Below are 25,568 nucleotides of genomic sequence, written 5' to 3'. Positions count from 1 at the left end.
TGTGTGTATGTATGTGTATATATATATATATATATATATTTCAAGTCTAGAAAGCTAGACTAGATAATCATTATCTGGATGTTTGATAGATAGCAATGAAAAGGGAGAGAGTTAATGTGTAGCAACTTCCTTGGAAAGGTGAGCCAGTTCATTTATCTGTAGGGCACAACTTAAACATAACCAGCTACATATTGTTATTTGTCACCTGCCTAACAATTCCCCTGCATTCCAGGAAAAGGAAGCAAACCCAGGAGGTTTACAGAAGGTCTGATACATGGTCAGTAGACTACATTCAGTTTAATGGGTGACAGATTATGTAGGCCTGCTGTAGGATCACGTCATTCTCTTTGTAATATCACTTTTTAACAGGGGAGGAACTCAGAAAGGCTGGTGGCAGATGTTTCAGAAGTTATTGTAGGGAGGTTATAAAGGTATGGGCTGGCTTTATATAGGGAATATATATATGTTCTTCTGAATACCTATTTGCTGAATAAATCTTGAGCATAAAATAGGGGGCATGTTTTATTTTCTTTTAAAAACCGATTCATGCATAGGATAGAATAAAATGTAGTTGTATGCATAATTCACTGTGGAACTGTTAAAACCTTCCAATTTTACAAAGGTCTGTAATGAAGAGGCAGTTCTAATGTAATCTTTTTTTCTATTGGATTCCCATGGGTATTTACACATTAAAACATTTAACCAGAATGAAAAAGCATTTCAGTCAATCCTGTGAGGCTGACCTCTTAACAGTTAACTTGTTCAGTTTCTACTCACAGTCTTATTTGAGAAATAATTTTTAAATCAACCCTGTGGATACTAGATGACTGGGTGCTAGCCTGGACATTGGCCTTTTTATAGATTAATCAAAAATAAATAAAATTCCCCAGATATGAAATAGCTTTCTCAAACATCAGGAAGAAAACTCTTACAAAAAAAAAGAAAAGAAAATTAGTTTTGGGTGCATTAGTAAAAGATAGTAAGAGAGGACCAAACAATTTTGTGTTCACATTAAAATAAACTGGCCCTACAGAAAAGCCTGCTCAACAAGCAACATTCAACAAACTTAAAAGATTCAAAGTATGTCCATTGTGAAAGACAGGTTAAGTTCTATAAACATTGTTTGATTGGGGAGTTTATTGTTCTCCCTTGTTTGCATTGTGGGAGCTTTTGCAGTTTCCAGACAGTACTTCATTTTCAAAAGTTCAGCTTTTAGCAAATGCGCAATGGAGTTCAAATGTTGATGCATCTTGTGTAGCCAAAGGGAATGCCTCTTAATACCATATACCAGCTTTGTTTGTCTGAAACGACGCATGGTTCCCCTTCAGTGCCGGATTTCCCATAACTCTTCAAGGTGCTCAAGCAACAACAACTGCAACAGCACAATGAAGTGTTGATAATTGTTAAGAAATGAGTCAAATGTTTGCATATCCTTTCATTGTGTGCTGTTGGTCTGGCAGTTCCCTCTTCAGCAAATATCTGTGCTGTAGCTGAGATCTTCTGTGCTCCATTATCTGTGTGGTGCCACGTCCCTTTCAAGAAACATCCCATACCTCATTTACCCCTTTATTCTTTCCACTTGACTTCTGAATTAGTGGGACCAATTGTGGTTCCTCCCTCCTCTTTTTACTCATTACCTTGATCTTTCCTTTTTTACTTTTCATCTTCATCTCCTTCACTCATGCTGCTAATGGATGCTGAGGCGGCTTTTGGGGAGTAAGGAGGTGAAGCCTTTCTGAAGAGCCAGGGGGAAGGGGGAGATGGAGACCGTGATGGGGAACGCCCTCGTGTTGGACTGCTTGTGGGGCTTTGCCTTGGAGACAAGGCTTGAAGCATGCGCCCACTCCGCTCTTGAAACATCTGCTTCTGGAAAGCAAACAGAGAGGAAAATAAGTATTTTCTTTCTTTCTTTCAGCACACTAGCAGTCTCAACAGCAGATTGGTGTGTTCTTGCACCAAGCTTGGGAATTACAGCTATAGAGACTACTACGAACTAATTTGGGAAAATAGAAGCAAAACAGTACTGGAACAATTTATAGGCGTTTTTATTTTAAGTGGACTGTGCGCTCCTTGCCTAACTTCTAGAAATTGTATGTGGGCACAGAATGTATTATTTCACAAATAGTTATTATAATAATAGCATATTAATGGATGCACATTGCTGGTCTGAGAAGTTAGCACGCTTGGAACTATTCCTGTACATGCAATGTCAACACTGAAAGCCATGTCTGATATGGAAAATTAATGTTAATAACAATTTTGACAGTAATAGCAAGTTATCATGAAAAAGCTCACCTTTTGCAGTTGCTGACATGGACTTAATTTCCCCCCTCCCCCAGGACACATGGGCTTTACTGTCATTAAGCTTTTCTTTAGAACAATGCCACCTCTGATTTCACTCTTCAGTGGATAATTTTATGTGGCTTGGCACTACAAAGGCCTTCATGTAAAATTGCTTCTAGTTCCTTGCTCTGTCGTTGCTGCCACTCTCAATCACACAAGAAACAAAAATTGTTTCCTCTTTGAACTTTCAGTCTATAAGTCAGTGTGCAGTCATACACTACAACTGCACCTCCTTAGGACCAGTCTTAGTGCTTTACATAGCAGCTTTTAGTGTGCAAAGTGCTTTTTAAATCCTAACTTGTGGTGTAAAAAAAAAGATGGCAAAGGGCATGCCTTGCAGAAGTAGCATCCCAGGTTTAATTCCTTGTATCCCATTAAAAGGATATGGGGTAAAAGGCCCAAGACTTTAAAAAGTCATAGCTAAGCAGAATAGATGCTGGACTTTGTGGTTTCTTGCACAACACCAAAAAAAGAAGACACAACACAAAGCCTATATAATGCAAATTTGAAATGAATTGCTTAATTTAAATATATCTCATCAAAGTGAGGAAGACTGACTGGGCGAGCTGTGCCCCTTCTCGGTCTGCTGTCCAGGTGCTAACTAATGATGGGCAATTTTAGTGCCGCTGTTCTCATGGTTTCATTATCATTACACGGGACTTGGAGTGGGCACCCCTTCAAGCAGAGGACTTTCCTCAATAAAGTCAGCAACTTGGTCAACCTAGCCAGACTAGATTGATCAATGTTCTGGCAACACAAAGTAGCTTCAAATGTTCATACGATTTAATGGGTCCCACTTTACTGATTTACAAGCTGTGGCTAAAACACTGTGGCTTATCTATGGCTATATTATTCAAATCTTCCAAGTCCAAATTAACTACACACTGCCTCTGAAAAAAGACTATAAACGTTTCCTAACGTGTATCAGGTATATTTTCCTAATATTAATATTTACAGTGCACAGAATTTGCAAAACCAGTCTATTGTAAATCCTGCTGCAACTTGTTGTAGCCTCTACTGATATTAAGGGAGATGGAAGTAAATATAAAGCACAGTTTAGAGTATGTACCCAAGCTCCGTCTGGCCCAAACAGCTCTAAAAAGTTCCCAATAAATTCTCTAGACTTCTCTTCCCATTTCTGAATGAGATCATGACTTCTTTCTTCCACTCGGTTCACAAACTCTTTCGACTTTTCTTCCACATTCTTCACTTTTTCTTTCATTTTGTCCACCTGGTTCTGAAAGCGGTATTTCTTCTCCTGGTAAACATGAAAATAAATAATTTTGTTCCAGGTCCTGCTAGTTCAAGACTATATTGCTCCAGGTTATAGAGGGTACAGACAGAAACCATCACATTGGTGGAGAAGGGAATAACTGTTATCTGTCTCCAGTAGGCACCCATTTATTACATGCAGCCTGTTTTGAAATTGTGGCCTCTTTGTCCTCTTTATGAGTCCAGCACTGCAGCTGTTGGGTAGATGGCTAGTATAGCAGAGGCATGATGGGGTGACTAGTGCAACATAGTACTTTAAGTAAGAATCTCAACCTGAGCCAACCTGCTGGCTTTAGGTGTAGTGGAGGATGCTGTCATGGACAGTATTGAACTACACTCCAGTTGCATGTCTGTTGGGTGTCTCTACATGGAATGGAGGACTACCATCTTTTGCTACTCCAGATGCTCACTCAAAGGCATAAGGCAAGAGAAGCTGGGAAGCAAACTGAACTTTGGAAAAACAACCTACAATTAATTTATTAGTCTGTGGGACAACTTGTGGCTACACAAACCATTGCAAAACTTTATGCGTGAACCAGGCTACTGTTTATCTTTGATACTGGTCAGGTCTTTCATTCTGTTCACTGCTGCTGTGCTCTTTTTAATCCTTTGTGCTTATTAAACACACATGGCTTTAGTTTTTTGATACTTCTGAGTATTTTAATAGCAAAGCTGTTTGGAAACACTATAAATAATTTCATCTTTTATTAAGCAACAGTGGCCAGGCAAATATGCCTGAGAAGCTTGCATGATGGGCATGAGGGCAACAGCATGCAAGCTTCTCATACTGATTCTGAACATGGAGGTTCCATTTAGCTATCTTGGCTGATAGGAAAGGCAGAACTGTGTGAGGAGCTTTGGGTAGGTGGAACAAATGGAAGGTGTTGTGTCTTAGTTTAGTGGATAGAATTTGGTACTTGCATTCAGTTTTCTCAGTCTAGAATGATGGCTGACTGTAGACATTGGGCTGATGAAGAGCTGAGTGTATATATATATAAGCTTCCTAGACCTTGTCCCTGTTCTGGCATGTCCCTGTTCTGGGCAGGAGGTGGGTTATAATCCAATTTCGACATTGAACATGACTTAAGAGACCAATGTACTTACATTAATAAAGCTGACATTCAACTCCTTAGCGGTGTATCCCCTCTGGAGGTTGCGACGGGCATAAACATCATAATCACGTACAATTCTTGTAATAATATCTGAAGTTGATATGCCCTCAGTTCTCTGAGTTGGTACAAACATTCCTGATTAGAAAGGAAAAAGGAAAAGAGCAATGATTAACCTCCAACTTTCATATAAGAATCATTTGTTTAAGAATGGCCTCATTCTGGCCCTTGATTTTTTATTTTATTTAAATACTTGCCAAACTATCTGCCCAATTTGGGACATCATGTATTTGTTTGTTTGTTTGTTTGTTTGTTTACTGAATTTTCTTGAATTCTTGAGCAATCAAAAGGACAAGTAATAATTTGCTTATTTCTAATCTTCTGTTCTCCAGTAAGGCAAATCTTGGTACAACAACCTGAGCAGTGTTCTCTACAAAGCTCAGGGATGGAACTTTAAATACTTTGGTCTTTGGCACTGTTAATTGTGCTGATAACAACTTAAATTAAAGAGATTTCTGTCATCACATGGGAACTTAATTTGTTCTCTTGGGATCAATATTGACCCCAATAAAGATAGTGGAAAGATTCCAATTCTCCTTAAGAGGATGCAGTGTGAGTTCACTGTCTCACATAAAATTCAGAAGACTCTGTAGAAACTAGCCTACTGTTCAAGGGCACAATTTACCCTTGCTCTGCCCACTTTATCCTCTAGCCTCTGTGGCCCCTGGAATGTGGCCCAGAAGGGAATGTGGCCCTCAGTCTAAAAAAGGTTGCCCACTTTAAAAATACATAGTGAAAGCATAAACTGGCACCCACCTGCTTCCTTTATATGCTTGTAAACATCATCTGAACCAGCAGAAGAATACGGAATATCATCATGGGCTACAAAATCAATCTGGAATACATGGAAAAATGAAGAAATGAAATTAGGTTGACCCTTGATAAAGGCTTGGTTGTTAATTTTAAAGCATAACTTATTTACTTGCTTTTACCAGCTTTCCTATGAACTTAAAGAAATATGCATTGCAGTAATAACCTAAGACATTTTAGGCTATTGTTAATTGGTGGTTGTGATTAATATGTAGTACGTGAGATTATGGTTTAATTATGAACCTTTCTTTTAGAGAAATGCTTTATATTTGTGTGATACCAATAAGGAACCTGAAGCTGGCTACAGTCACTTCCACACATCCTATCACTTGCACAGATTAGCTCAGCAATGAGACATGTTTCACCCTCCAGGTGGGTGTTGGACTGCAACTCCCATCAGCCCCAACCAGCATGGCCAGTGGTCAGGGATGATGGGGGTTGCAGTCGAACAACACTTGGATGGCCACAGGTTTCCCATGCCTCAGTTAGCTATTATGTTAAAATCAGTGAACTTGCTGAAGGAAAAGTATTTCACAATATCTGAGAGTGCTTGCTTGAAAACGCAAAGCTGCCACTAAATTGGGGCTATTCCAAAAACGTGGAGTGACCACCTACGGTAACATTATTGGCCATGATCTATTGTTATTGTTGAGCAGTGTTTTTAGTGCAAAAGCATTCTGTATTAGTTAAGGCCAGGTAGTTAGTCTTGTCATCCAACTGAGTACTGGAAATTTTCCAAATTTTCTTGGATGTGCTACAGTAGGAGAAACATTTAAGCCAGTGCACTCAGTGTACACAGGTAAATTTGCACATCAAGCTCTTAAGTCATTAGACTACACTGTTTGAAGCAACCCCAAATTTAGGTACTACAATACCTACAGCAAATCAATTTTAATAATCCCATGGCTTTAAATAGATCAGACGTTTTAACGTATGCATGTTTAAATTTGTGCCAAACACTGCTCCTTGTAAAACAAGGGAGTGTGATTGCTTTTCCAGCCCCCAATGAGCCATCAATCCACTTATCTGTCTGCTTCTGCTTCTTTCTCTTTCGTCATTTTTTTATTTCTTTGTTTGGTGGTGACAGAAAGAGAGTGAGGTCTCATTTCCTGCTCCCTTCACATGCATTTGAAATGCCCCCTGGGAAAATGAGGATTCCTCCCAACCTTACCACCTGCATCACCACCATAGTAGCATCTCAAGGAAAGTAGAGGGGAGGAAAGACATCCCTTGCTGCTGCTGCTGCCATTGCCACAGCCAAGTATGGGAGGTCAAAGAGGAGTGGGAGTTAATTTCTAGCTTGGATTACAGTTTGAAACAGAAAGGAACTAAGAGAAAGAAGGAAATGGCCCAGTTCAGAAGAGTGGCATGCTTTATATGCATGCCAGATTCATATTCTAAACAAAAGTCAGCAACCTCATTAAGCTTCCCCCCCCCTTCCGCATCTGTTGAACAAGGAGAGAAAGGCACCTTATGTTTTTCCAGAAACTCCGGTGTTAGTGTCCACGGAGCATCTCTGATTACTTCATCAACGTAGCGGCAGTGTCTGAGGGCCTCATACCTCTCTGCTTCATTCATTACAGTGAAGCCTTTAAACTCGTGGGTTAGATCATCACTGCAAACTGACATATGCACATGAAAAAATCAGAACAGAACAACACAGGCTCTGTAAAACGTAGTACACCTGTTTGGTTAGAAATTCTTCAAAGCTATCTTTTCTCAGTTAAATTGTCAAACTAAATCACACTTGTTCATGACTGTGAAATTAAAACAAAACAACCCCCCAAAAAGATGTTACAAACAAGATGTAACGAGAAATGGTTGCATCAACTCTGTGCCTTGATACAGGCTAATCAAAGGCGATTGGGCTGCAGTTCAAATTATCTGGCAGCACAACTGGAAAAGAATCAGATTCTCTGATTACATGCACCATGTATAGTAGGCCAGCATGCTTAAGGCATAAGACATCTGAAAGCAGCCCTGTTTAGGGAAGCTTTTAATGTTTAATAGGTTATTGTATTTTAGTGTTCTGTTGGAAGCTGCCCAGAGTGGCTGGGGAAACCCAGCCAGATGGGTGGGGTATTAATAATAATAATAATTATTATTATTATTAATATTATTATTATTATTATTATTATTATATTTGCATTTAACTTGTGCTCATTGAGCTTTATGCACTTCGCAAAATAAATAAAAAATGGGGCAGAAGGGGGGGCGGCATCGGGGGGGGGCTTTGGCAATCCCACCCACCCACCATTGCACTAGTTGTGTTTTGACTATATTCAATTTTGGTTTCCCAGGAATGTAATCCCTGCTTAAATAGCAGGTCTCTTGTAATTTGCTATCAGCAATAGCTCCATGTGTCTTTTCTGCCATAATTAGACTTTTCTAAAACTCACTTAGCCATCTGAGGCTCAGTTTGAGATATATTTATGGGTCTCTTAGCTTCCTTTCCACTACAAGTACTGCCATCCTTCAATGCCAGCAACTGAACAAAGTAGTATTATGCCCCAGCACAGAAGCTTGGATAAGATGCTTTTCAGTGCACCTCATGCTATCATGATAGTTCCATGAGATTTAAGAAAGAAGAATCAGAAACTGATTCTTGATTAAATCTTAATTTAAAATTCTTCCTGATTTCATTCCCATCAGATCTGAGATTAACTACCGTACATCCACAGCCAATAATGTACTTGCATTGTGGTGGAATTAAATACACATTATATGGAGATCAGATCAAAGGTATAAGGTTCAAGATCCCATTTCTCACAGTGGCTAAACAGATGCCTAAGGGAAGCTCAAAAGTGCAACATGTGGGCAGTAGCTTCCTCCTCCTGCTGTTTCACAGTGTTTTGCCTCTGGGTGGGTTCAAACTAGCAACCTCCTGAGCATGCTCATAAAGACTGCACCACAGATATGATCAACCCAATGATAATATTTGTTCAAATGCTGGCCTTACCTCCTACCAACAAGTAGCTATTAGGAAACAGAGTTTTGGCTTGCATAAGAGCTCTAGCATGGCCAGCATGGAAGAGGTCGAATATTCCATCTGCATAGACTCTGACAGGTCTGTCCACTGTGGGGGCAAGGAAACAATGTCCAGGTCAAAGCAGAACTGTACCTCAAATCTGTGTCAGACTACTGTGAGGTATTGTTGGCTACATGTATTCAAAATAAAAAACGGGTACATTCAAGCACCCCTACTCCCAAATTTGCTGAATTAGTCCAGATTAGGACAAAAGAACAGCAGCAATGTAGAAATAAGCTACCAGTCTGAAGAATTTACGTAAGTTATGTGTACATCATTGGACCATATGTGTATAGCAGAGCTAAAATGCAGAACTCTCCTAAGATGCGAAGTATATACAGATGTATTTTTAAAAAAATCTAATAATAATACTTCCTTGTGGAAGATTTCAGATATTTGGTGGTTTGCTTTAATATCAGCATGTCACTGCTGCTTAGTGAGTTTCTAGATAAGATAGAAGTTGCTCCCTTTCACCCTAACATTTTATGATAGGATCAAATTTTATTCCCCACTGTCCATATGCTCTGTCTATACAAATGTACTCTCTGTAATCTACGAACAGACAAATGCATACATTATAATGACTATCTCATATTAGATTAATGTCAGCATTCACACACTGACAATTCCAGACCAATATTGCGACTGTCAGTTTTCACTAGTACAAGTTGGAAGCATAGGAAATACATTTTATCTATATCTATATCCCACTTCTTCTTCTAATGTACGTGATCTACGCGTAGCAAACTTTCTTCCTTGTCCATGAAAAGAAAACTGTGCTTAACTCTCCTGAAAATACAGTATAATGGACTGAAAAATATTAGATCCAAACCTCTTTTTCTACCTAAAGACAGTCACAAAATTCAGCTGAGGTTGTCAGCACTTACAAATATATCACCTTTCACTTTTTTTTTACTTTAACACAGGTACAATAAAAAGCATGTGCAGCAATTGACTAAACAATTAAATAAACAACTAAGCAATGAAATAAACATCTTTTACGTTTTTCCTGTAAAACTCTTAATCAACCTGCAAGGGCAAGTATCGAAGCTGTATTCCATGAAATTGATTTTTTTTTCATAAATCCAGAAGACTCACCTGGTGTTCCAAGGCGGGCCTGAGCAATAGTTAGCTTCTCATGGGGGGCTTTGCACTGGCAGCTTGTATCACCTGCAAATGGAGCCGGTGCAGACAAAGTCTAGAGAGAGGGAAGGGTAGATCAGGGTAGGGTGGGGTGGGGTGGACCAAAACATATTGTTAATTATTGCTCTGTGCATGACCTTTTTGCTCATTGTCATCACACAGAAGCACTTGATATGGGAACAAAGTATGTTGTTTCAGTCTTGAAGACAATTGCATATATATTTTTTAACTTCCTAGAAGGAGTTCGTTTTTAGTCCAGCTTTTGGAAGTATGCATGCCAATTTCAAGTCACTGTCTCACTCATTTCAGGCTGTGAGCAAGAGAGGCTTCATTCTTAGGATGCTGGTTACAATAGATATTTTCCCCATGTTTGCTTCTTCTGTACAGCTGTCAATATAGTAAGACTGGCATCTTTCAGAAGTACTCTACACAGCAGAGTATTTCTGAACATAGCTTTAAAAGAACAAAACAAAACTAACAGCCAAGGATTTTAAGGCATGGGTAACCAAGGGGTAGCCTTCAGATGTTGCTGGACTACAATACCCATCAGCCCCAGACGGCATGGCCAATGAACAAGAATGATGGGAGTTGTAATCCAACAGCATCTGGAGGGCACCATTTAAGGCAGAGCTTTTCAAACTTTTCATGTTAGTTATACACTTTTTAGACATGCATCATTTTGCAGTACAGTAATTCAGTTTTACTAGCAAACCGGGGTTAAACTAACCCCTTTCCAGTCCTGGGAGGAGTGTGGGGAGTGTTTGTGTGACACACCTACACACTGCAGCTGACACACTAATCATGTGTCGTGACACACAGTTTGGAAAGCTCTGATTTAAGGTCTTGTTAGAGACAAATATTAAGGGTTGTGTCCAGGGGCGTAGGAAGGGGGGAGATGGGGGAGGACCTCCCCGAGTGCCCTCACTGAGGGGGGTGACATTTGACCCGCTGCCCATCCTCGACTCTCAAGACTAGCCAGAGCCGTCGGGGTAAGGGGGGGAACTGTGCCGTTTTATATAATGTATATAAAGCAGATACTTTGAGGGGACTTTCATTCATTCCTCCTCACCACTATGAGCTGCATAAAGAGCATGAAATCACTTCGCGACTCTGAGTATATTTCAGTCTGTTAAACATTAAAAGCTTTAGGGAACATTAAAAGTTTAGGGAAACAGGGCTGCCTTCAGATGTCTTCTAAAAGTCTGGTAGTTGTATTTCTCTTTGACATCTGGTGGGAGGGTGTTCCACAGGGCGGGTGCCACTACCGAGAAGGCCCTCTGTCTGGTTCCCTGTAACCTCACTGCTCGCAACGAGGGAACCGCCAGAAGGCCCTCGGCACTGGAACTCAGTGTCCGGGCAGAACGATGGGGGTGGAGACGCTCCTTCAGGTATACTGGACCGAGGCTGTTTAGGGCTTTAAAGGTCAGCACCAACACTTTGAACTGTGCTCAGAAACATGCTATCCCGCGCCTGGGAGAGCACCCTCCGCACCAAGCCCCCCTCAGGAGCGTACCCGCCCTGGGCAGTGTGAGCATATGCTCTGCTGCTGGTTGTGTCCAATGGCAGTGTCAACAGAAGGCAGCTTGCACAACCAATATTTTCTATTCCTCTTCTTGTGCCTGGAGCTCCTTGTAACACCAAAAAACCTTTCCAGAAGGCAGGGGGGTTAACAGCAGAGGATGTGTCTTAACCATCAATGCTTTCCCCTATTTCTTGTTAATTTGGAGATATGCTTTGATGGGTGAATTTGCTGCCCAGAAAAACCAACAGTTCTGTCCAACAGGGACTGGGAATAAACTGGGCTTGCCCATACACACATTCCCTTCAAGAGTCCACATCCTTTTCCTCAATATGGTTTTGTCCTAGGTAGCTGCAGACAAGGTAACCAACTTTGTGGCATATTTCTCCTCCATGAGCTGTTCACAGCAACACAAATGAAAATAATTGCTCCTGTCCTTTCAGACAAGAGAAGGATTACAAGAGCCCTTGATCCTTCCTGTTTGGGGTGTGATTTACTATAGAAAGTCACAATTTTTCTTGCTTATGTTTTCAAAGCAGTCCTTTAGGAACAGAAAGCTTTCTTAACAAGAACCAGATACATCCCATTTTAGACTTGATATTTCAACTCTACATTGACTTCTGGGAGCCATTCCATTGGGCCTGAATAGCTGCTTAAGAAGGGATATCATTTTCTAATAAAAAATGAGGTGGGTCATTCTAGACATTCTGCATTTTTAGATGACGCGAACCAGGAGCACTGTACTATGTGATTTTCCTCAAATGTGTTGTTTAGTTTTTAATCCCAATAAAATCTATGGCCCAGATAAGAAGAGCTAGTGCTGTCTTTCCGTGCACTAAAATATTTCTGTCTATTCCGGAGCACTGGTGTCATCCTTTAACTGCTCTTTAAAAGTCTTGAGAGCCATAAAAGAGAATTGAATAATTAGGGCAAAGAATTGAATAATTAGGAGAATTGAATAATTATTGAAGAATTGAATAATTATTGAATTGAATAATTAGGGCAAATTGAATAATTAGGGCATGTTTATCTGTTACATAAATATGTGGGGAAAGTAACATTAAAGGGATTTTTAAGCATGTAAAATCTGTTACATATTCCTAGTACTACTACTTCTGATGTGCAATGTACACTTAAATCAAACTTTAAGGGTTGGGTTTTGTGGAAACTGACTCACCACGTAGTACAGTGTTTCCTTTTTATTATACATGACCATACAGTCTGGGCTCTTTCCTATATTTTCTAATCACTGTCTTTTCCCCTTGTGTCTTTGTAATAGTTGAGTGCTAAACTGCCTTTTTATTTCTAAGCAAGGTCAAGTTACACAACATCCAGTCCAATGTGGTTCGCGCTGGGATAAAGAGGAAGGTAGAGATGTTAAAACAATAACGGCTATGGTCCCACGCCTAGAAGATGATAATCTTGACTTAGCTAGTAAAAGGCTGTTTCCTGGGAGATAACCTAAAGAAAATAGACCTTTTTTTAGTCGTTTCTCTGCCCCCCCACCCCCACTCTTGCATCTCTCTCCTTGCTTGGTAGAATAAGGAAAGCTTTTTGATTATGGATGCTTAGGAATTCTGAAAGGCCAGTTTATGCTAGCATTACAGCTTATCAGAGGGAATAGTCTTCAAGCCTTTAGCTTCAAAGTTTTCTTCCGGATCCTGTGGCCAGCATGACTAAGCCGCTTCTGGCGAACCAGAGCAGTGCATGGAAATGCTGTTTATCTTCCCGGCGGAGCGGTACCTATTTATCTACTTGCTCTTGATGTCCTTTCGAACTGCAAGGTGGGCAGGAGCTGGAACTGAACAACGGGAGCTCACCCCGTTGTGGGGATTTGAACCGCCAATCTTATGATTGGCAAGCCCTAGGCTCTGTGGTTTAGACCACAGCGCCACCCGCATCCCACACATTTTACTGGGTTGCCCCAGCCACTCCGGGCAGCTTCCAACATATATAAAAACATAAAAAATAAACATTTTTTTTTAAAAAACTTCACTATGTAGAATTGCCTTCAGACAGCTTGGGGTTCCAATAACTCCATACCCTCCAACATTTCTCTAATGAAGATAGGGACATCCTAAGGAAAAGTGGGACATTCCGGAATCAAATCAGAAACCGGGACGGCTTCTAAATAGGGACACTTGGAGGGTCTGCCCTTGCAGGTTCAGTGGCACTGGGAGTGCACCAGGTAGGAGGTCATGGAATGCAGAAGGGACCCATTTTCAGCCAGAGGGTTCACATTTTAAGGGACTTTAGTTCCCCAAAAGGGGATGACACCAAGGGTAGGTGGACTGGAAGCAGAGGCTCAAAAGCCTTCATTCATTTCCAATTCTGATCTAAGCTATTCCTGTTGCCTTGCTCCATAAGCTCCCTCTGCTGGTCTGTAACAGGACACAAATTCCCTCATCACTCCAGTGAGCAACACTGCAAGCCTATACCTTTCTACTCAGATTTAAGTCCCACCGAATTCAAGTGGACTTACTCCCACATATGTAGCTTTGCATAGATTGAAGCTTAAAACACGTGAGTTCTACTCACAAAATCTCTGGGTGTACATAGGGTATATGAATTATCTCAAGGAAGAAAAATGGAAAACAATGTTCTACATACATACATATATATATATATATATATATATATATATATATACACACACACACACACACACACACACACCGTATTTTTCGCACCATAGGACGCACTTTTTCCCTCCTAAAAAGCAAGGGAAAATGTGTGTGCGTCCTATGGAGCGAATGCAGGCTTTCGCTGAAGCCTGGAGAGCGAGAGGGGTCGGTGCGCACCGACCCCTCTCGCTCTCCAGGCTTCAGGAAGCTATCCGCTAGCCGTGGGAGACCCAGCTCTCCCACGGCTAGCGGAGTGCTGCATAAATCCCAAAGTTTGGGGAGTGCGGAGCTCAGCGCGCCCCAAGCTTCTGGGTGCCGGCAAGGTCTCCGCTAGCCGTCTAGGTCTCCGCACGCCCCAAGCTTCGGGATTAGCGCAGCGCTCTGCTAGCCGTGGGAGAGCCGCACGGCTCTCCCAAAGCTAGCAGAGACCTTGCCGGCACCCAGAAGCTTGGGGCTGAGCTCCGCACGCCCCAAGCTTTGGGATTAGTGCAGCGCTCTGCTAGCCGTGGGAGAGCCACGCAGCTCTCCCAAAGCTAGCGGAGACCTTGCCGGCACCCAGAAGCTTGGGGCTGAGCTCCGCACGCCCCAAGCTTCGGGATTAGCGCAGCGCTCTGCTAGCCGTGGGAGAGCCGCGTGGCTCTCCCACAGCTAGCAGAGACCTTGCCGGCACCCAGAAGCTTGGGGCGCACTGAGCTCCGCACGCCCCAAGCTTCGGGATTAGTGCAGCGCTCCACTAGCGGTGTCTAGGCTGCGGATAGTAGCCTGCTTCCCGGAGCGTCGGGCGCCCTGAAAGCAGAGTGCCCGGGGCTTCGGGAACACATCCGCAGCCTAGGCAGCCATGCGGGAGGTCCCGCAGGGCTGTCTAGGCTGCGGATAGCAGCCTGCTTCCCGGAGCGTCGGGCACCCTGAAAGCAGAGCGCCCGGCGCTTCGGGAACGCATCCGCAGCGTGGGGAGCCTTGCAGGAGTTCCCTGCAGGGCTCCCCACGCTGCGGATAGCAGCCTGCCGCCTGGCGCGAGGAGCGCCCTGAAGCAGAGCGCCCCTCGCGCCAGACAGACATTCACAGCGTGCGGAGCCCTGCAGGAGTTCCCCACAGGCCTTCCCACGCTGTGGATAGCAGCCTGCCGCCCGGCGCGAAGGGCGCCCTGAAGCAGAGCGCCCCTCGCAACAGGCAGACATCCGCAGAGTGGGGAGCCCTGCAGGAGTTCCCCACAGGGCTCCCCACGCTGCAGATAGCAGCCTGCCGCCCGGCGCGAGGGGCGCCCTGAAGCAGAGCGCCCCGCGCGCCAGGCAGACATCCGCAGAGTGGGGAGCCCTGCAGGAGTTCCCCGCAAGGCTCCCCAAGCTGCGGATAGCAGCCTGCCGCCCGGCGGGTGGGGCGCCCTGAAGCAGAGCGCCCCTCGCGCCGGGCAGACATCCGCAGCGTGGGGAGCCCTGCAGGAGTTCCCTGCAGGGCTCCCCACGCTGTGGATAGCAGCCTGCTGCCTGGCGGGTGGGGCCCGCTGAAGCAGAGCGCCCCGCGCACCAGGCAGACATCAGGCAGCCCCAGAAGCTCGGGGGACAGCAGGGAGGCGCAGCGCCACCATCCCGCTGTTCCTCGACCTGGTTCGGTTTCCCTGACCTGCTTTTGGGGGGGAAATAAAGGGAAATTTTTTTCCCTTTATTTCCCCCCCAAAAAACTAGGTGCGTCCTGTGGGACGGAGCGTCCTATGGTGCGAAAAATACGGTGTGTGTGTGTGTGTGTGTGTGTATATATATATATATATATATATATATATATGCTTATATTCTGTCCTTTTGGTATCTACCTTATTCTTGCTTCCATTTTGGGTTGAATGTGTGGCTCTACTACACCGGATTAGAAACTGTCATCCAGCACCAAGGGCCTTCTGGCGGTTCCCACACTGCGATAAGTGAAGCTACAGGGAACCAGGCAGAGGGCCTTCTTGGTAGCTGCGCCCACCCTGTGGAATATCTTCCCATCAGTTGTCAAGGAGATGAGTAATTATATATATTTTAGGAGACATCTGAAGGCAGCCCTGTATAGGGAAGCTTTTTAAGGTTTAATTTTACTATGTTTTCATATATGCTGGAAGCTGCCCAGAGTGGGCAGGGTACAAATAATAAATTAATTATTATTATTATTATTATTATTATTATTATTATTATTATTATTATTATTGAATGTATATACTGCCCTATACCTGGAGATCTCAGGGCGGTTCACAGAATAAAATCAAAATATAAAACCACAAAATATATAATCAAAATAAAAACTACCCAATAACCCCCCCCCGACAAAACCCACATTTTTAAAGGGCATAGGATGACAATCAAATCAACCAAAGGTCAGGTTAAAAAGGAATGTTTTTGCCTGGCGCCTAAAGGCGTATAATGAAGGCACCAGACAAATTTCCCTGGGGAGAGCATTCCACAGACGGGGAGCCACTGCAGAGAAGGCCTGTTCTCATGTTGCCACCCTCCAGACCTCTCGAGGAGGAGGCACACGAAGGAGGGCCTTAGAAGATGATCCCGGGGTCCGGGTAGTTTCATATGGAAATAGACGGTCCTTTAGGTATTGTGGTCCTGAGCCATTTAAGGCTTTATAGGTCAAAGCCAGCACTTTGAATTTGGCCCAGAAACTAATTAGTAGCCAGTGCAGTCGGACCAGGATCAGTGTAATATGTTCAATCTGTCTTGCTCTGGTGAGCAACCAGGCTGCTGAATTCTGCACTAGCTGAAGTTTCTAAACTGTCTTCAGAGGCAGCCCTACATATAACACATTGCAGTAATCTCACCTTGAGGTTACCAGAGCATAGACAACAGTAGTTAGGCTATCCCTGTCCAGATAGGGGCAAAGCTGGGCCACCAGCTGAAGCTGATGGAAGGCACTCCGGGCCACTGAAGCCACCTGAGCTTCGAGTGATAGCAAGGGATCCAGGAGTACCCCAAGCTACAAACCTGCTCCTTCAGAGGAAGTGTAACCCCATCAAGAGCAGGTGATCTCCCACCCATCTGGTCTAGGGAACCACCCACTAACAGTACCTCAGTTTTATCTGGATTGAGTTTCAGTTTGTTGGCTCTCATCTAGTCTATTACTGAGGCAAGACCCTGGTTCAGCAATTCCACTGCCTCACCTGCAGATGTAAAAGAGAAATAGAGCTGAGTGTCATCAGCATACAGCTGACAACGTCCTCCAAACCTCCAGATAACCCCACCCAGCGGTTTAATGTAGATGTTAAACAGTGTGTAGGACTGAGCCCTGTGGAACCCCACAGTGAAGGTTCCATGAGGCTGAAAAGCATTCCCCAAGCAACACCCTCTGGGAACGACCATCCCAGTAGGACTGGGACCACCACAAAGCGATGCTGCCCACCCCTAGTTCAGACAGTCGCTCCAGAAGGATACCATGGTCAATGGTATCAAAAGCCGCTGAGAGGTTGAGAAGAATTAACAAGGACATGTTCCCTTGTCTCTTTCTCAACAGAGGTCATCACACAGGTTGACCAAAGCAGTTTCTCTGCCAAAACCAGGCCTAAACCCCGACTGAAATGGATCCAGAAAATCAGTTTCTTCCAAAAGTGCCTGGATCTGGTCTTTTGTAAGTGGTATATAAATATTGTTAAATAACTAACTACACGACTGATAATGAAGTACTTTGTTAGTGCATTGCCTATAAACTTCCAAGCGGCCACTTCCCAGAGGCCAGTTCAAATCTTCTGAAATTCATAGGACAGGAATAGCTATCATTGTGTCCTCCAGATGTTGTTGGGCCGTATGGGAGCTGCTGTCCACCACATTAGCTACCTCTGTCATGGGGTGTGGCTTTCTCTTGTGACTATGCCCCCTCAGATTTTGTGTGGCAAACTGCTTGTGTGAAAGCACTTCCATGTGAAACCAACATAATTGAATAAAGCTCACAACTTTAGTGTTTCTCTGGCAACCATCTAAATATTCTTATATACATATCCCCAGGACCACTAGAGCTGGTGTGAAGACTAAATGCTGGATTTCACTTCCCAGGAAGTGAAAGCCCCAGGAAGAATGACCAGTTGTAATAGATGGTGGGGATTGCAGTTTTTAAACTGAATCTAACATTAGATGGAAATAGTATATACAATTCTGTATTCCTTATTTGTTTTCTAATTCTTTTTTTATCTGTTAGGGTTATTGTAGGCCATCTGCTCCTGTAGACCTTCTTCAGTGAGCAGGGAGGGGAGGGAGCCTTGTAATTTTCTGATTCTTTTGAGTTTAGGGGCCCAGAATCAGTTGGCATGGGAACTCTTCCAGAATCCTACTAGTTCTCTATGTTGTCTATATTTTGAGGTTTCAAACACAGACCGCAATTTTCATGTGGGGTAATTTCAATCAATCAACTCCAATATATGTACAAAGTCATTTCCTGCATTGTCCTATTTATTCTCGACCACTTCAATAAATGTTTTATGCTGAATCCTGACCAAATGAAAGCTGTATTTTCTTGACCCTTGCTAACAGCACATTTATTTCATGCAGGACTTAGATTATGGATAGGAATACGTACAGTCCCACCATATGCTTATTTTAGAAGTTTAAGTGTTCCATAAATCTTGATTCACACAGTGTCACTCCTGTCTTTCATTCAAAACGCTGTGGAAATTGAAAACAAACTCTGGTAATATTAATATAGTTCTTGAAGCAATAAACATTCCCAGATGAATGCTACAACAATAGGCAAAATGCATATGCAAGTACCAAGTTCACACTAGACCTGGTTCAAATCTGCACTCAGCCATGAAGCTCACTTGGTAATTTTGGACCAGTCAACTTCTCTTGGCCTAATCTACATAATAGAGTTGTTGTGAGGATAAAATGGGAACAGGGAGAACTATGTATGCCACCTTGAGCTCCTTGCAGGAAAGGCAGGATATAAAGAAACAATAAATAAATAAATAAATAAATAAATAAATAAATAAATAAATAAATAAATAAATATAAATAAATTATTTTCATTCTTCTTATCTGATGATGGGATTCTAATATATTCCAGGATATTTTGTTGTGCATGAGGTTTCAACAGGAAACTCTTTAACAGTTATCATAAGCACAATTCAATGCAAAATGTCTGCAACCATCTCCATGCTTTAAACAAAACATTTTTAAAAAAACCCCAACACATCCCTATTTAAAAGTTAATTTAAGTCATGTTCATCAATTATTATGGAATTTTAATAGCGTCTAAAATAGAAAGTTGAATGCAAGCATTAAATGATTGTTTAAACACTGGTAAAAATCAAAGTTATTATTCCATTTCAGTGTTAAATAGTCTCCATGGGAAAGTATTAAACTACTGCCTACGTCACAGTGACAGCTTGGCAAATTGGCTGCCTGAGTTTTGCTTTCTCAGGAAGCAGTGATGGGAGTGATTAAACTACTTTTTAGGAAACGAAAAAAGGGGAAAGTATTTATTGCTATGGAAAACAGTATGCAGCCCCCAGGGCTTCGTATTAGATTGCTGGTTAGGATGAAGCTAGATATCCTTTTCATGTACCCATCACAGAATAAGTAGCACTGACTCCCACGTAAGTTGGCCTAGTAGTGTAGCTTACTTACTTTGGGAAGTGAACCCAATCCTATTCACATACATCAGAGTCCATTTTTTTACCCTTCCTAATTATAATCTGCTAGTGTACTCATCTCTTACAATGCAAACCTTTCATAGTAGCTCTTATAGTATCTTAAGCATAACTTATGCAACAAACAACTTCAGAGAATCACCAAGCTGAACTCTTTATCCCCCCCCTTATAAAAAATCTGAGCAAAATTTTTGATTGATACAAAATGTATATGTGAAACAATGGTAATGAAAATATTCAAAGTGGGTGCTAGTCTAATTCAGAACAGCATCCATGCAGTGAGGAATGGATGCTTAATTCTATACGCAGCTAGCTTACTTACAAACACAGTTTCTATAGATTAATTACTGAAGAAATGCAGATTTTTCTCCTAATGCTACTGTCCCAACTCATATGCTCTCAACTGCTTTAAAGTAATATCATCCATTTTGTGCACACTGGAATCCCTGAAAACCAAAACAAAAAGTGAGATCTGTTACATTCTTTTCCAGTGTTTCTCTAAAAGGCAGTTTTTGCTTTTTTGGTGGTTAAATTCCTTCTTCCCTGCCATTTCATTTTTTAAATCAGCAGAAAGGCAAAGAACAAGCAAGGAGTAAAGGAAGAGTTCTGTTGCAATCTGAACCTAACAAAGGGATGGGGAAAGCACCATTTTTTAATTTTATTTTTGCATAGCTCGAGACACTCAGTTGAAAGAGAGAAACATGCAACAATCCCTAAATTGTCTTTCTTAATGCAGTAGATATAATTAATACTTTGTAATACACATTTTCACAATATAGACAATAAACACAAAGAGCTAAAATGGATGAAGCTGTTTTCTAATTTCTATTCAGGCTATAAAGTACTGATTTCATTACATCATAATAAGACAAAGAGCTCAAAGGGTGACGAATAAATGTATCCTTTTGTCTCTTACTTACCAGTCGAGGCTGAGGACATGTGTGTTCTATCTCCTCCATGGTTTCTGAAGGAAGCTCATTAGAAAGGGATGTTGGGATACCTGTTTCTGACTCAGCATTAGTTGCAAGCACTGGCATGGCCAGTGAATGCTGCTTGCGGTGATGCCCTCTCTGCTATTCTCTTCTCAGTCAGATAATGTTTTCCTTTCTCATGTAATTCTCTCCCCCGCCTTCTCCCCCTTCGCTTCTTTTCCTTCCCTTGAGAAATTAAAGGTTTTTCTTTCAAGGAGAAGCCAAGAGGCAAGGCCTCAGTTTATCACTATAACAACCAGCTAGCAACAGAGCAGCTGGTACAGGATACAGTATTCTGATTTGCATGGTGCTTTCTGGTTGGTTCCTGTCATCATAGTACCACTTTAACTGAGTTATGTGATATATACTGGGAGGCGGGCTGATATGAATGTCAGCAGAACATCTCACTCCCTCACCCCTCTTTATATGGTGCTTTTGTAGTTTTTGGTACAAACACAGATGTATTTATGCATTATACAAATCTCCTTCAAAGCATTATTGCAAAATATATGTCTACATGGCTATATCTTTTCTGATTTTGCAAAAACAAAAAGCAGTCTTTATTTATTTGAAGAATATTGGTTTAAGACTTAATATTCTATTTCAGTACACGTTTGGATGCATGACCTGCTTTATTTTTCCTGAATTAAATGTGCTAATTGCTCATACACATTTGCATTCTTGGATGCAAAAATGCCCAGTATATAAAATGGATCTAATTTAGGATTTTGCACATTCCAGACCAGTATTAACAATCAGCATGGTGAGGCAAAACAGATTACTTACAACCACCTCTCAGTAAGTAACCTAACCCTCTTATCAGGCCAACTCTCACACAGTTTTTAGTTAAATCAACATGGGTGGACTTTTCCTTTGAATGCTGACATGTTAAACTGATCTGATGAATGATTTCATGTCCAAGCACAATATTCTAATATGATTTCCTCCCCAAAGACCTTTTAGTGTTTGGAAAATTATGAGCTAGATCACTCAACAGTCCAGATCAAACTTGGCAAAATAATGCAGTCTTGACACGGTAAATTTACATTCGTGTGTACAAATATCAGCAGTGTTGAGGTACTGAAAGGACAGCTCCTCAGATAAAAAGTATTCATGTGATTATTATTATGTATGATTATTTTTATTTTTACATGTAGCCTGAACTCCATAGAAGGCCTACACTAATACAATAAATGTTTTGCATTCAGAAGGTCACAGGCTTAATTTCCAGCATATCCAGGTAGAGGAGCTGGAAAAGATCTCATCTGTAACCTTGGAGATTGTATGAACAATATTGAGCTACATGGACTAGTGATCTGATTCAGTATAAGGCAGGGTCTTGTGTAGCCAGTCCTCAGTTCATACTCCTAATATCATCCACACTTCGGTAGCTGAATTGTTTACTAAACAATATACAGTAGCTGTGTGCCACTTATTTTAAAAATCTGTCATGCTCACAAATACCACTGAATAAATTATGACTGCTTTAGATGTTTGAAATTGTGGTGTGTTTGCAAGAATCCATCCAGAACCATGAGCCATAGATAGCCTAAGAAATCAAACTAAGGCATATCCATATGTAGTCCCAAGCAAATCCCAAAGCCTTCATGTCATTATATTCTGGAAACTCCAATTAACAGTCAGTTGGATGTAGTTCCTGTTCTCAAGCACAGGTAGGCAGGCAAGCGGAAAATGTGAGATAGGCCAGAGAGAAAGAGTGTGTTTCAGGGGGAGAGAGAGCCAAACAAAAAGAGAGAGCAGCCTGCGTATCTAAACCAGCAGCCTACCTAAACTTCGGATGCAAAACTGAGCTAGCATTTCCTGGAGGCTTGCTAATCCCAATCAGGCTGCAACTGGTGAGCAACAAGTGAAGTACGGACATTAAACCAACTAGGGCCTGAAGAACTCTGTCATGGTATCCAGTTCTAACAGATGGCACTTATAGGTATGGAAGCTGCATTCTGGATAACTGATATATCACAAAAATAAGAGACACCTGAAGTGTATTTGGGGTTTTGCCTTCTTTCCACACATCTACTTAGATATCTATGACAGTTCATGCAATTTCATGTAGCACTTGTAGAGCTCCAGGTATGTGTCTGATAAGTGGACAATCTAGTAGATGGTTGTTTTGACCATCTTTTGTGTCCAATTCACATCACATGACTTACAGGACTCATACCCTTCAAAGACCCATATTTATTTATTTTTTACAAGATATAATACAAAGCCACCTATGGAATTCTCCTGATCCATGAAATATTCTATCATCCCAGAGATCCAACAGCACAAGCAAGAGGATACAAAGCTGGCACTGATCTGAAACAGGGCAGGTCCAGCACTCTAGACATAATTGCAGGTATTGGCCCACAGATTCTTGGTGTGAGTTCAGGACCATGGCCAGCAATTTCCCAACTAAGGTTACAGAAATGACCTCAGCTCTAGCCTGGAGCAACGGTCGAGGTTTTATGGCCTAGCCAGCAGTGTCTTTCTGGGAGCTCCATCCCCTTAAGTGACCTTAAGTGACTACATCTTTAAGGACCTGTGTCTTGTTCTTCAGACACTAGCTCCTTCTAGGAGGTGAAGGCTAGAATAGTAGTGATTTGGTTGAATAACACTTCCCAAATTGGGAAAAGTTTCTTCTGCTCACTGGAAGAGCCTGAGGTCCACTCCTTAGAGGGCAGTGGTATTTCACCAGGTTTTAGTGTATGGTGTGCAGGATCCAAGATGGAGGGCTCAATTTAGGAAAGGGTGGTGAGTTGGTCTGACTTCTCTGAGCAGCTGATATTTCAGTCTTAATACCAGGCCATGATAAATGTTAAGCCTTCGCAACAAAGTAAAAAGGCAACTCAAAGCACTTCCAGGCAGTGACTAACACCCACAATCCATATGGGGCTGATTATGCTTATTGTTGCTAGTGCACATGTACTGGCAGGATCTGCATGAACCATTGCCGGCACAGTCAATATCCAGTACTAGATGGCATTTTCCTAGAGGGAACTTTTGCTTCCTGTCTGGAGCTTTGGGTACCAGTGGAAGCAGATCTCTGAAAGCACTTTTAGTTGTGGAAGTTGCTTTGACTCTAGCAACATAATTAAAAACAACATCCTTGGTGAAATGGAAGCTAAACCAGCTGTAGCAGAATGACTCATAGCTAAAGCTTTACAGATAAGCTGTATTATTTAAATGTCACTTCAGACAAAGAGGATGGCTTTATGCAGAGGAGAAGGGGGGAAGTCAGAAGAGAAAGCAAAAAAGGGCATATAAAATGGACTGTGGAGGAAGTTCAGAGTTTGTGAGATGTAGGAGTAACAAAACAAATCAAAACAGTGTAACAAAACTTCACCAAAATTCACCATATGGGGGGGGGGAATCAGGACCAGTATTTTACTTATTTTTGTCTTATCATTAAGGCTGAAATCTTCTGCAAACTAAAGGAGAATAATTCCCAATGATTTTTCTGTTGTATAAAAGCCTTTTTACTCAAGAGTTTTCAGTCACTGCATGAATATAAAACATTTCTGTTGCAGGGAAATCAAACTTGTTGTTAGAAAAATATGACAAACTGTAACATATTCTTGTAGCTAATGTATTATTGGTGATGATGGTATTTAGCAATTATATAATACTTCGGAATGGTCAAAGCACCTTATTTAAGTTTATATACAATTGTGGTATGCCATTCTTGGGGAGATCCATCATATTCTCTCTTCCCAACTTCAGGTCTTAAGACTCACCAGCTTATGCAGACTTTTGGGTTTTAATAGATACTGCTGAAATGACATATTTTTCACTGGGCTATTCTGGTGCTGTTTTCCAAGTGTTTTCTTTTTTGTGACTCTGATATGGTATTTTTAGAACTTGCATTCTTGTGGTTTTAGATTGTGATTTTATAGTTTTAGTATTTGGAGTCATTGCTAGCCACTTTGAATATAGTTGCATAGGAAAATGAGATGGAAACCTATTACTTTAAGTAAACAAAAATCGTATTAAGTATCCTTTACAACAACAGCCTTGTGAGGAAGGTCAGCAGCACCGTGTATTTAGCTAGGGATGACCACAATAAAACAACAAACAGGCGCTTCTCCTCTGAAAAAAAGTATTTGATTGTGTTCTGGCTCCCACACATGGTCATAGCTTGGTGGCTGGCAAAGGCTTTATTGCAAAATTCACTTCAATGCTTAACCATATATCAGGCTATATGGTTCAGAAGTTCACAGCAGAGTTAGGGATAAGCTAAGGCAATGTCCAAAAACTTGACACCCTATCCATATATGCCTTTTCTGAAGAGCAGGGTGGGCACATTCATTACTGCAGTTGCCATCCCAAGCCATAAGACTGGGCAAGCAAGCAGACACTGTTATGAATATAGGATGGGTTTGCTGGGTCTGCCTTTGCTGCATCCTTGCAAATGGAGGTGGAAATAACAAGATTGGCTCATTGTCTGATCTAGCCTCAGGTGCCCCTCTAGGGGTGGGAAGCAGTTTGCAGGCAGAAGGCAGTGCTGCATCAAGTCAAGTCGCTTTGTCACTGTACTCTGGATGTCTGATGACCAAAGTAGAGATCTTCCCTGACAATCCACTCTGCACCTCTTCAGTACCCAGTTCAGAACCTTCCAGACAGCTGGGTCCCTCTCCGAGATCCAGCTCCACATCCCATTATTCCCCCCTGCCTCTGCCCAGCCCTAACAAGAAGTCTCCATGGGGCCCATGACACATTGGGCATCTGGCAGCCATGCCAATTTTTAATGCAAGTGCTAAAATTTGCTTACTAAGTCATAATGGCATACAAGAACGTTGAAGAAATAAGGGATGTCACATCACCCACTGCAGACTGTTTACCACAATGCAATCGTAACTTTTCTACTAAGTTTTGTACATTTAAACTACTGTCTCACTATTTACATTGGTGCCTTAGCTTGCAATGTACTATATCCTCAAATAATGTGTACACCCTTTTGAGAGGTGGTGGTGGAAATCAGTCATCGTGGTTTAAGACCCTAAAGCAGTATTTGCTGTAAAATATATCAATAAACATGTGCATCTTTACATTGCTACTTCACAAGTCATTTTTGG

General features: G+C 41.9%; 1 protein-coding gene across 4 annotated transcripts in view; it reads right to left on the bottom strand.

Annotated features, from left to right (window-relative positions):
* Positions 1-281: 281 nt before the first annotated feature.
* The window catches only part of PCYT1B (phosphate cytidylyltransferase 1B, choline), a 28,471-nt gene continuing 3,184 nt past the window's right edge, over positions 282-25,568 (bottom strand). For 3 of the 4 annotated variants that reach the window (XM_053387015.1, XM_053387014.1, XM_053387016.1), the window contains 7 exons: positions 9,721-9,820; positions 8,554-8,670; positions 7,065-7,216; positions 5,541-5,619; positions 4,720-4,862; positions 3,413-3,601; positions 282-1,866 (listed from right to left, as the gene is read on the bottom strand). In XM_053387015.1, the coding sequence (XP_053242990.1) occupies positions 1,654-1,866; positions 3,413-3,601; positions 4,720-4,862; positions 5,541-5,619; positions 7,065-7,216; positions 8,554-8,670; positions 9,721-9,820 (993 nt within the window). In that variant the 3' untranslated portion in view covers positions 282-1,653. Of the gene's footprint in view, positions 1,867-3,412; positions 3,602-4,719; positions 4,863-5,540; positions 5,620-7,064; positions 7,217-8,553; positions 8,671-9,720; positions 9,821-20,442; positions 21,172-25,568 lie in introns of those variants that run through there. The other variant, XM_053387013.1, reaches the window with a different exon arrangement.

Source organism: Podarcis raffonei, chromosome 4, assembly GCF_027172205.1.
Source record: "Podarcis raffonei isolate rPodRaf1 chromosome 4, rPodRaf1.pri, whole genome shotgun sequence".
NCBI classification, from domain to species: Eukaryota; Metazoa; Chordata; class Lepidosauria; order Squamata; family Lacertidae; genus Podarcis; species Podarcis raffonei.
This window is presented reverse-complemented; position numbering and strand designations above follow the sequence as displayed.